Source organism: Microtus pennsylvanicus, chromosome 15, assembly GCF_037038515.1.
Source record: "Microtus pennsylvanicus isolate mMicPen1 chromosome 15, mMicPen1.hap1, whole genome shotgun sequence".
Classification (NCBI taxonomy): domain Eukaryota; kingdom Metazoa; phylum Chordata; class Mammalia; order Rodentia; family Cricetidae; genus Microtus; species Microtus pennsylvanicus.
In genome coordinates, this window is record NC_134593.1 from 17955434 (window position 1) to 17968432 (window position 12999).

Here is a 12999-nt window from a genome sequence, read left to right on the forward strand (position 1 = left end):
ATTAAAGGCGTGCGCCACTATGCCCAGCATGTAGAAAGTTTAGAATCACACATTTTAAATTTTATTTTATATAGAGGGTTTTTGTGTGGACATATATATGTGCACCATATACATGAATATAAACGGTTGTGAGCCAGGATGCAGATACTGGGAACTGAACCTGGGTCCTCTGCAAGAGCAACATGTGTTTTAAACCAGTGAGCCATCATCTCTCCAGCCCCCTGAATTACAATGCTTTAGTAAACATCTCTCTAAAATACACAAGGCATTTCCTGGAAATAACTGTGCTCCATGACTCAGAGCTGTACCCGGATTTTAAGAAACAAGTGACCTTGGAAAGTACCTGGACCCTGGGATAGACAGACCTGACTTTAAATTCTAATTTTCTATACTATGAAACACATGACCTAACTTCTCCAATCTCACTCTGACAATTGCAGTCACAACAACCCTCTGTACAAAACCACAGTTCCTTATCTTCCTGTATAGATACACTGGGATCTGGAGCTTCACTGACTTGAGGAGATAACTCCTGAAGTGACATTTTGTGTTTTAACAAAGTTTGCCTGAAGATCAGAGTGCAGAGTTAAACCACTAAAGGCCAGGTGGTATTGGCACACACCTTTAAACCCAGGACTCAGGAGTCAGAGGCAGAAGGATCCCTGTTAGTCAAGGCCACCATGGGAAACACTACACAAAATTAATTCCAGTCTAAAAGAGAAACAGAACTCACTCAAAGGTGATTCCAGCACTTGGGATCCAAGGCCTTTTATCCCAGCACTGGGGAGGTGGAGACATGATTGATATGGCTGGGCGGAGAGAAGAATATAAGGCAGGAGACAGGCACTCAAAGCAATCTGAGGAGCAGTCTGAGAACAAGATCGCCCCTTTGGTCTGAGCATTGGTAGAGGTAAGAACTCTAGTGGCTGGCCACTGCTTCTCTGATCTTTCAGTTTTCACCCCGATAGCTGGCTCTGGGATTTTACTAATAAAACCAATTAAAATTCACGCTACAAATGGGCCGCCCAAGTTCACCAGTACTTAGAAAAGCACTCACTACTAGGAGGGCAACTTTCAAAGGCTAACCAATCCAGAGCCCAAACTCCAAGCCTCGTCCAAGTTCCCATTCCCTAGCCCCCTGCCACCTTACCTAGAGGCAGCATTTCTCCTCCCACAATCCACTGAGATGGAGATTATTCAAACTGAGAACCCTAACGCAGTTCATCTGTTCAGACACCAGCAGCTCTCACCCTCGCTGAGCCGTGTTAGGCTGTGTCTGTTCTTTCTTTGATTACCTTCTCAGCCACAATGGCCCTAGGTCTGTGGCCTCACCAGACCTGGATAACAAAACACGCATTTTAAACTTTCCCCTGGGTGTTAAAAAGAGTAAATGTGGACATACTTCTATACCACAATTATCTCCTCCTCCAAATCACAATGTAAAAGTGAAAATGGAAGCAGTGATAACATCAGAAGAAAATGGGTGACCAGACAGCAGACGGAAACATGAATAAAAACAGCTGGTTAAGAAATAGAAAACTTTGACAGAAACAAAACAAACCTACTTAGAAGACACAAAATGAAATGGGAATAGAAGCTTTGCAGCCACAGTCAGAGAAAGACAGCACCAAGAAGAGCCAGCGCCCTGAAGACAGCATACTAGGCCAACAGCACTGGGGAGGCCTTTCAACTTGCAAACTCCGCTGTTCTGTGTGGCCGAGGGTGGGCTCACAGCTGGGGTCCAGACAAATCTATCTCTGCTAACAGAGTCCTCGACTACAGGTGCAGTCCCTCCTGGTAGGAGGAAGTGACAGTTTTAGTGCTGCCTAAATTATGAACTTTGCTGTTATAGCTGGTGATTTCTGTATTTTATTGAAGAAAGGCTCAGAGTTACCAAGGTCACATGAATAAAGACTCGTATCTATTTTATGAAAACAAAACCTATCAGAAAAAGTGGACATGGCACAAACGTGGGCGCTCACAGAAAGCCATGGCAACGGCTGGAAAAAGTCTCGCTCACACTTGCAGAGTAAAGTTGGGTACTGTGTTTCTAGATTAACGGGCGTTGCACCTATCAAAGGAGAGCAAGAACACGGCAGCAGGAGACAGACGTGGCTACAACTGAAATGGTTTGAGACATACAATGAGAAAAACAAAGTCATCTTAATAGGCTAGCGGGGGAGGATTGCCATGAGTTTAGGCCACACAGTGAGTTCTAGACTAGACTGGTTAATTTAAGACCCTGTCTCAAACACAGATGAACAGACAGACATCTACTGGGTGCTTATTATACACCACATGCTTACATTAACTTAAACTATCAATTCAGTGCAGTAAGTATGACTCCAGATTTCACAACTGAAAAAGCAATCTAAGCTAACTTCACGCTGCTTATTTTACCACTCAGCAAACACTCACTAAACACTTACTGTGTCGTGGGCCAGGTAACATCCTAGACGCTCCACCAATCAAAGACAGAATTTCTTGCCTTCATGGAGTTTAAATTATAGCAAATACATAAGCAAAGCCCATGCCCTTTCCCTGGGAGCCGTGTAATTCTAGATCTTGGTATGAGAGGAGGAACAAGACCTCAGAGATGACATCACTATTCTAGCCTGGCAACCAATGGCCTGGTGTAGATTTTGTTCCCATTACAGTAGATAAGCATGGAGAAAAACAATGGAAAGAAAATAGGAAACATATTTGAAATGTCCATTTTTATGAAGACTATCGTGTCTGATGGCTCAGTAATAATTATCAATTGAAGACTGGGTATTGGGTTTAGCAGTGTGACAGTCAAGACTGAACCTACATTTAATGGGGCTGATGACAGTAGGGAGAAAGAAACAGAGATGAAAATTATTCAGATATTTAAAGATTTTAATAAATAGGTAGTTTTAATATATTTTAAAGTTATTTCTAAATTATATCAGTAGAACATGCAAATATAAAAACCAAACATTATGAGAATGTCATAATGAAAAACAGCAGTTTCCCACACTACTTCTAACATGGAGTTCTTTCCACATTTCTGGTACTTATTTTCCCCTTAAGTATATACACTTCCACATTAAAATGGTTTCAACCTGATTATGTATTCTGAACAGATGGACATTTGTATATGGTAACCAAAATCCCCAGGAAAATAGGAGGGAGTGTCCTCCGTCCTGGCTGTGGCGCCCAGCAGCTCTCCAGCGTGTCCAGAGTGGTCAGGACACACTAGTAGGTTATTCCCGTTAGACACCACCACATCCTATACGCACTGATGTGGTCCTTGCTCCTGATGCATGGTACATCTCAGAGACCACTTCCCAGTCATTTGTCACACGAAGCTGCTTGTTTCTACAGGATTTCTCCTCAGATAAATCACACTTTAGCCCTTTGTTGATAAAACATTTGATTATTTTTAACTACTTGTCTTTTTTTTTTTTTTTTTTTTTGGATTTTTCGAGACAAGGTTCCTGTCCTGGAACTAGCTCTTGTAGATCACGCTGGCCTCAAACTCACAGAGATTCGCCTGCCTCTGCCTCCCGAGTGCTGGGATTAAAGGTGTGCGCCACCACCGCCCAGCTTACTTGTCATTTTTTTTAAAACTCGGAAAGGATCGGGGCCGGAGAGACAGCTCAGCTTTTGAGAGCACTGGCTGTTCTTGCAGAGGACTCGGGTTCAACGCCCAGCACATATATATCAAGTCAGCTCACAATCTTCTGCAATTCGTTTCAGGGGATCTGACACCCTCTTCTGCTCTCTGCAGGAACCAGGCACACATATGGTGCACAGACATAAATGGCAAAACATCCACATTCATAAAATAAAAATAAATCTTTTCTAAGATTCTGAAAAAAACCATATGCAGACAGAAAGCAAGTGTTTGTCTGGCCCAAGATGCCACTGCCTGCAGCACCACACAAGTGTCATCACAGCAGTACAAAGAGGCAGACATTCTCCCGCAGCTCTAACAGTCCGCACCAGTCACCTAGAGCCTGTGCACTGGACACAGACTTGCAAGTCAAGTGTAGTCCTGGCCGAGCCATTATACAAGATTATAAAAAGCATCAAGAAATTCATTTCAAATACACATCTTTAAACATTTTTTATATATGTTTAAGACAGAAAAAAGACTTACCGTCCAAAATTTTATGAAATACTCTAAAACTGTTGAAGCCACAAAAAGGCAATATAGTAGGGAATACAACAAAAACAGCATGAAGAATTTGTAATTAGTAAATCCCACACAGTTATTCACCCTAGAAGAATATAGAAAGTAACATTGTAAGATAAGACAAATCACAAAGAGAAAGCAAAACAGGGTCTCAGGGCCAGTGGGAGCGGGGTGTAGGGAGTGCCTCATGGGACAGCTCAGCTTTGTAGATGTGAGAATCTTGGAGCTTGTACCAAAATGGGAATATACCTAACGTTACTTAGTTTATGGAGATGGCAAGATAATAAATTAACGGATGCCTTGAAGTCATAAGTGGGGGAAAGAAAGCAGAAAGGTTACATCAAGGACAAGTGAGAAGTGGAAAACAACAGTATCGTAACTGTGGATGTTTTTAATTGTTATACAGATTTTTGCAACTCGAATGTTAATTTTTAATTTATTACCATCTGGATTATTTATCAGAGATATTTTTAAAGGAAAAATATAAGTGCCCATATCTACATGTGTATGTACAGATATACATATCTATATACGTTTATATGTGTGTGTGTATATGTATTAGTAATTTAATTGAGCTCAAAAACAGGACCACTGGAATGGGGTATATGGTTTTAGTCATAGAGAGCACTTACAATGTGTAGAGACCCTGGATGTAAACACTAGTACCAGTGGAGGAAAAAAGGATTACTAAAGAAAATCATTCTCAGTTTCCTGCTTCTAACGTCCAACCTCCACCCCTTTGGTTTAGGCAATTTCTACTATTTTTCATACATACCAAGGACAGTGATGATCCATCTTAAGAACACATCTAGGAATCAAGCATAAGAAAAGTCATTCAGAAAAATCCTGACTCTAATTTCTCATTATTTTACTGAAGTTAAAATATCCCCTTAAAACTAAATCTTTGAGCCGGGCGGTGGTGGCGCACACCTTTAATCCCAGCACTCGGGAGGCAGAGGCAGGTGGATCTCTGTGAGTTCGAGACCAGCCTGGTCTACAAGAGCTAGTTCCAGGACAGGCTCCAAAGCCACAGAGAAACCCTGTCTCGAAAAACCAAAAAAAAAAAACAAAAAAAAACAAAAAAAAAAACCTAAATCTTTGAGAACCAACCTAGAAACACCAGGTAACTTCTGCTACCTTCATAAGTACCTCCCCAGATAAACAGTCACTAGTTTTTACACTGTGATGTCAGTTCAACACAGCCAGCTTATTTACCACACCAAATGACATCTTATTATTCAGGTCTGGGAATGATTCTTGGTACATTAGAGGGCCCAATTTGAACATCAGCTAAGGAGATAAACAGATGACCTCTAGTACTATAGGCATGAGCAGATCAAGAAAGTCAATCCTTAGAAGTGCACACACCAGACACTAACACACAGCTTAAGATGGTTGCTTTCCTACATTCTTTAACATCAAGTTTCCCCGTGATGACCACTACTATACTTTAGCATAAGAACACCAAAACAAAACCAAACTTTCTTCCCTCTAGAGTACTTTTTATACATGTAGAAAGCGAGACTACAGAGCTCACAAAGAATGAGAAACTCAACACCCAGAAACTTACACAGCTTGTCTAAGAGGCTTGGATTAGTCAAGAGTTTTATTTTATTATTATTTTTTAATATAGATTTATTTATTTATTATGTATACAATATTCTGCCTTCATGTATGCCCGCACGCCAGAAGAGGGCACCAGATCTCATTACAGATGGTTGTGAGCCACCATGTGGTTGCTGGGAATTGAACTCAGGACCTCTGGAAGAGCAACCCGTGCTCTTAACCACTGAGCTATCTCTCCAGCCCCCCACTCAAGAGTTTTAAATCAAGTATTTTTCCTTTACCATACCACCTTCTCACATGAAAACAAGGATTAAAATGGAACAAATGGCAAATGAAAACAATTATAAAATTTACTCAGTGATTTGTTTTAATAGCAACATCGATAATAAAAACAAGAAAATATCATTATAGACTCATTAGTCTATAAAGTGGTCATATTTTACAAGGAGGTTATAACTGCTGGCTTATCAACATTACATTAAGCATGAGTGCAGAAAGAATATATTTATTTTTTTGGGAAAAGGTTCTCTGTGTAGCCCTGGTTGTCCTGGAACACATTATAGAGACCAGGCTGGCCTCAAACTCAGAGATCCACGCAAATGATGGCATTAAAGGCAGGCATCACCACACCTAGCTAGAAAGTAGATTTAAAATTAAAATTCTACTCAACTAGCAGAGAAATGGTTATCAAAGACTTCTTCTAGTATATTCTAGCTTATATACGTATTTATGTCAGCTCTATGTCCACAGCAAATAATGGGAAAGGATGAAATGGCTTTGCTAAATATGAAGAAGCATGTAAAATGTTTCTCTGTTGCCAAATTCCAGGGCAGGGTTAAAGGAAAACAAACTGAGTAACACTCACCGGTCACACGCAGAGCAGTGATGAGCCCGATCAGGTTTGATCAACTGACATTTTTCACAATATCGGATAGCTAGAGAGAAGAAAAAAAGAAACAACTCAAAGGTGTGCAAGCTTACTGATACAGAAAGCTTGAAATTTGGAATATATTCTGGAAACCGACAGTGAGCCATTTTAAAATACCAAAATGCACCAGAGAGTATCTCAAATAAAATGTCAAGAAAAAGGGGGCCTCATAATGTATCTTCCCAGAAGTTTTCAAACTAAATAAAGTAGATCTGAAGTAAGCAGTGTGCAGAAGGCCAAACACCAAGACGAATAGCAGAACTAGTCCAGAGCTCAGGTCCACCGAGTCCCAAACCCAGGGCTTTGTTGACTACAGCACAAGGTCTGTAACGGATTCTCACCATACTTAAGACATTCACCTTCTGTCTGAATCCACCCTATTCTAGACCAATGATGATTCATTTTTGGAACAACAACAAAAACCTCTTTGAAACTAAAATTCTAATACATGCTATGCTATTGTCTGGTTCACATTCAATTGTTCAAAAGATACTGATCACCTACTATGTGCCAGGTAATCTAAACAAAAATCCCTACTTTGTGAAGCTTACATATTCTATGTTCTAGGGACTAAGATAATTAATAGAATAAACAATGCATTGGATCGTGACAGTGGACAGTAAGGAAACAGAATGGGAGGAGTCCAACTCACAAACATCCGAGAAAACAAAGGGAGTTTGAGGATAAGGGTGTCTCTCAGAAGGCAGAAGGATCTGAAGTTCAAGGTCATTATCAACTACACAAGGAGTTTGAGGCCAATATGGGATACAGAGGCGTGAAAGAAAAACTAAGAAACAAACAAAACCTCCTACTCTCTTGGAAAATGAAGAATCTAGCTGGAGGAACAAACTCAGTGATAGAAAACTGCTTGACGGGTTTGAACAGTAACAAATGTGGAAACTGAAAAGATGGCTCAGTGGCTAAAAACATTTGCTGCTTGCTCTTTCAGAGAGGATCAAGATTGAGTTCCCAGCACCCATGGCATGCGGCTCACAACCATTTGTAACTCTAGCTCCAGACCTCTGGCCTCCTAGTATACATACTTACATGCAGACAAACATATACACACACACATACACACACACACCCCTACACCTAATTAAAAATAAATCTTTAAAATATAACAAATAAGAATGCTTATTACAGATATTTTAAATTTAAAAACGCCAGGGTAATTTCCTTTTTTAAAAAATGTGTATAAATGTTTTGCATGAATGTATGTTCCATGCAACCCGTTCATGCCTGGTGGCCTTGGAAGTCCAGAAGAGGGCATCAGATTCCTTGGAACTCGAATTACAGTTGTGAGCTGCCATGTAGGTACGAGGAAGTCCTGGGTCCTCTGGAAGAGTAGCCAGAGCTCTTAAGTGCTGAGCTATTGCTCAAGTTCCTAAGAATAATTTTATCCATTAAATGGCTAAATACTTTATGGTATGTCTATATAGTGCACTATTCTGCAGAACAACAAGTTCCCACACAAAACACATATTCCGTTAAGGAAAATACAGCAAGCTGAAGACGGCACCACTAATGCTTAGTCTATATACCAAACAGAAACCTAAGGTTGCATGTGTAGGAAGCTCAGGATCAGAAAGAAGCCAAGCACCTCATGTGCCCATTCCCCTACATCCTCCCTCCATGCTGTGTGTGACAGCTGTGCACATATTTAGGTGCAGGGATGTGAACAAAATCAAAAAGGTCCTACCAGAAACGGGTTGGAAAGAAAGGAGGAGAGGAAGGGAGGGAGGGAGGGAGGGAGGGAGGGAGATTAATCCAGTATTTAGAAGGCAGAAGCAGAGGGATTACTGTGAGTTCAATCCTAGCATGATCTACATATCGAGTTCTAGGACTCCATACTGAAATCATGTCTAAAGGAGGGATAGAGGGAGGAAGGAAACCGTACTTAACAAATGAGCAGATAAAGGCAAATAGTTGCACAATCAAAGGAAACTTCATTCTTGTACAGAGCAACCAAAAAAAAGGACAGTGTCAACGACAGAAATAGAGCAAGAAAAGACAGAAATGTCTTTTCATTTGTTCAATGAATACTTGTGAGTTCTACGAATGATAAATACTGCCCCTTTCTAGAAATAAAGGTGAACAGGTGAACACCTTTAATGCCAGCACTCATGAGATTTCTGAGTTTGAAGTCAGTCTGGTCTACAGAGGGAGTTCCAGAACATGGAGAAACCCTGTGTCAAAACAAAATAAAAAACAAACAAACAAATAACAAAAAAGGATATAGCTATCAACCTGCTGTTTTGAAAATTACACACTGTCCAAATTTTGCTAAACTTGGGGATTCATAAACCCATTGCAAGTATGGAACGGGGTTAAAAACATCTAATATACAGAACTACAAGTACTATTATCAACTAGTTGTTTCAAAATTCTTCATAAAATAAAAAGGACTGCTTAATATTAGCTGTCACTTTTTGGAAATGAGTTCTGCTAAAACCTCATCACACGCCGAGATGCACACTCAAGTGCTTTCTCTCATCTCACGCCGGGATGCACACTCGCGTGCTTTCTCTCATCTCACGCCGGGATGCACACTCGCGTGCTTTCTCTCATCTCACGCCGGGATGCACACTCGCGTGCTTTCTCTCATCTCACGCCGGGATGCACACTCGCGTGCTTTCTCTCATCTCACGCCGGGATGCACACTCGCGTGCTTTCTCTCATCTCACGCCGGGATGCACACTCGCGTGCTTTCTCTCATCTCATGTGGCATTTCTACAGACCCAGAGAGCAGACGGACCCTCAGGCTGAAATGAAGAAACTGCAAAGGACAGGAGGCAGGGGAGGGAAGGGTTCTCATCCTTCTGGCTAAGAATGAAGAAGACCTCACAGACAGCATGAACCATGGTACAGTCAAATTGCGTACTCTGACCTCTGTACAATTCACGGTTAGAGTTCCTTTGGCTTTCTGAACTGTTTCTATCCTTTCAATCTGAAATCTGTACAATGTACCTTAAAGATCCCATAGTGGTCTCATTTACAAAAAAAAATAATATACCAAAACACCTTTACTTAATCTCTTAAGCGTTTTTAACAATGTAACTTCGCCGGGTGGTGGTGGCGCACCTGGTTATTGTGGAATTCGCTTTACAGACCAGGCTGGTCTCAGAACTCACAGAGATCTGCCTGCTTCTGCCTCCTGAGTGCTGGGATTAACAGTGTGTGCCACCACCCCCCATTTGCAACAGAGTATCCTATACTTTAATATGCTAACTATATCTTTTATCATGTGTTGCCTGTGTGTAGTATGGGTTTTTTTGTCTTTGGTTTTTCGAGACAGGGTTTCTCTGTGGTTTTGGAGCCTGTCCTGGAATTAGCTCTTGTAGACCAGGCTGGTCTCGAACTCACAGAGATCCGCCTGCCTCTGCCTCCCAAGTGCTAGGATTAAAGGCGTGCGCCACCACCGCCTGGCCTGTGTGTAGAATGGTATACATATAGTACACACTCGTGTGGAGACCAGGAGAAAATCCGTCTTCCACTGCCTTGACATGGGATCTCCTACTGAGCAGGCAGCTGGCTGTTTTGGCCAGTGCTCTCAGGAAGTGCCTGTTCTCACCCTGCAGGGATACAGGCATTCATTGCAAAGCTGGATTTTTTTTTTTAAAAAACTGGTTTTTAAATACTTGTTTCTTTGGTTTTTCTTTTCTTACTGTTTTAAAAAAGACCTATTTATTTATTATATATACAACATTCTGCCTCCATGTATGACTGTAAGCCAGAAGAGGGTATTATAGATGGTTGTGAGCCGCCGTGTGGTTGCTGGGAATTGAAGCAAGTTGGGGAGGAAGGGTTTATTTGCTTATACTTCCACATCCATAGTCCATCACTGAAGAAAGTCAGAACAAGAGCTCCAACAGAGCAGGAACCTGGAAGCAGAAGCTGATGCAGAGACAATGAAGGGTGCTGCTTACTGGCTTGCTCTCCATGGCTTGCTCAGCTTGCTTTCTTATAGAACCCAGGACTACAACCCAGCATGACCCCACCCACTATGGGCTGGGTCTTCATCCATCAATGGCAAATTAAGAAAATGCTCAATAGGCTGGCCCACGGCCCCTTCTTATGGGGGCATTTTCTCAACTGAGGCGCCCTCCTTGCGGAGGATTCTTGCTTGTGCCATGCTGACATAAAACGAGCCAGCACATAGCTCAGAGTTCACGGCCTCACAAAATCTTAAATTTGGTCAATTTCTTCCCTGCTGTCTTTAATTCTCCCATTTTTCATACATTCTTTAGCTCTTTTTATTATTCAGGACATAGCATAGATGAATTCATAGCATAGATGATAGTGTTCTGGGAGCAGTACTTGAAAGGCTGAGTGTTAGAGGAAAGCAGGCAACGAGACAAACCAAACCCAGACTCACGAGAGTGAAGCCCTCCAACAACCTGCATCAATATAGGTAAGCATCCATTTACATCTGAAATATTGCACAACATACATTCAACAGGAGCCCGTGATCCTGGCATCACATGCAGGGATTAGTCAAGCCAAGCAGATCTATCAGGACAGAGACATTTAAAACTCCTTTGCCAAGTTCAGCCGATTTCTCTTACCTTTTGAAGCTGATGTGGTGTAGACAGGCAAGTCTCTTGCGGCTCTTCTTAAAATGTCTTGCTGTCTTTCTTGGCTGAACTCCTTCTCATAACGTTCTTTTTCCAAGTTTGACAAGTAGAACTAGAAAGAGAGAAATAACTACTAAACCCGTAATTCTTAGTTAATGTGCTGAGGAAAAGCTTTATCTAAAATAGGGGGAGTCTCATGAAGCAGAACAAAACTTGTTTCTTACTTACTTAAGTTTATGTACATTTTAACAAAAACTGCCCAGACTAAAGGAGTTAGGCTGGGTGGTACTGCCATGTGATTCAATCCCAGCACTGGGGAGGCAGGGGCAGGCAGAGCTCTGTGAGTTCAATGCCAGCTTGGTCTAGAAAGGGAGTTCTAAGACAGCCAGGGCTCCACAGAGAAACCCTGCCTTGGGGGAAAAAAAAGTATTAGTGCTTCCTAGTAATGACTGGATAGGGCAGGAAATCCACTATTTTTGCACCTTTGCCTTTTACAGATGAAATTAAAATCCTTAATAAAAAATAGTTTAACTGGGCGGTGGTGGCGCACGCCTTTAATCCCAGCACTCGGGAGGCAGAGGCAGGCGGATCTCTGTGAGTCGAGGCCAGCCTGGTCTACAAGAGCTAGTTCCAGGACAGGAACCAACTGCTGCGGAGAAACCCTGACTCAAAAATTTAAAAAAAAAAAAAATAGTTTAACACATCTATTCATTCAGTAAAAAAATATTGGGGGCTGGAAATATGGCTCAGTGGAAAAATGACTGCCTAGTGACACCAAGTAATTTTTCTTTTTTTATAAGTTACTATTAACTAGGAATAATGCCTCATGCCTACAATCCTAGTACTTGGAAGGCAGCAAAAGATTGCCATAAGTAAATACCTGGGCTGCAAGGTCTGACAAAAGAAAATTATGTAACAACAGATGAAATTAAAATAAGCATATATATAAGTAAATATGAAATATTTGCTAGTGAACTAAGTACGTAAAGTAAAAGTTACTACCAAGTGTTTTTCTTCTCCACTTGCATGTTTATGTATGTGTTCACAGTGGGTATATGTACATGTATGCTAATGCTGTATACATACGTGTGTGTGTGTGTGTGTGTGTGTGTGCGCGCGCGCGTGCAGAGGTGTCAGAGATCAGTGTTGTGTCTTTTCCTCAATCACTCTCCTGAGCGCTGGGACTAAAGGTGTGCATCACCACACCCTGCTCCCTCTACTCTCTGTCTCCTCCCAATTCTCCCTGAGTCCCGGAAGTAGCGATACAGACGCCCCATTAAAGGCTGAGCACTCAGCAAATCATTTCTGTGCTTTGAGCAGCTATGTGTCTCTGTAGTAATGCTGCCACCCTCTACGAAAGGAAGCTTCTCTGACCCGAGCTGAATTCTAGAGAAACTTTTTTTTTAAAGTTATTTATTTATATTTTATGTACAAGTGCACTGCATGTACACGTGCAGGCCAGAAGAGAGTGCCAGATCTCACTACAGATGGTTGTGAGCCACCATGTGGGAGCTGGGAATCAAACTTAGGTCCTCTGGAAGAGCAGCCAGTGCTCTTAACCGTTAAGCTATCTCTCCAGTCCCCCAAAACTTTTACTTTTTACAAGGCCAGACAAAGGTTCATATGCTCAGGTGAGAGGAAGATCCCTGGCAAGAACCCCATGTTTGGGGCTCCTTTTCTAAATGCCTAAGTGCCATCAAAAGCTACCCATTCATACTTTCCATTGTTTTAACCTTTATTTTCTTCTTCTAAATACATGTAGGTAT

The 12999-nt window shown here is 41.6% G+C and overlaps 1 protein-coding gene across 8 annotated transcripts in view; it reads right to left on the minus strand.

Annotated features, from left to right (window-relative positions):
• Zdhhc20 (zDHHC palmitoyltransferase 20) overlaps positions 1-12999 on the minus strand; it is a 59014-nt gene that overhangs the window by 17895 nt on the left and 28120 nt on the right. For all 8 annotated transcript variants that reach the window (XR_012907993.1, XM_075950123.1, XM_075950126.1 and 5 more), the window contains exons 5-8: positions 11225-11345; positions 6594-6663; positions 4938-4970; positions 4127-4247 (exon numbers count right to left, since the gene is read on the minus strand). Coding sequence is in view for 7 of the 8 variants with exons in the window: in XM_075950123.1 (XP_075806238.1) it covers positions 4127-4247; positions 4938-4970; positions 6594-6663; positions 11225-11345 (345 nt within the window). In the remaining variant the exon portion in view is untranslated. The remainder of the gene's footprint in view (positions 1-4126; positions 4248-4937; positions 4971-6593; positions 6664-11224; positions 11346-12999) is intronic.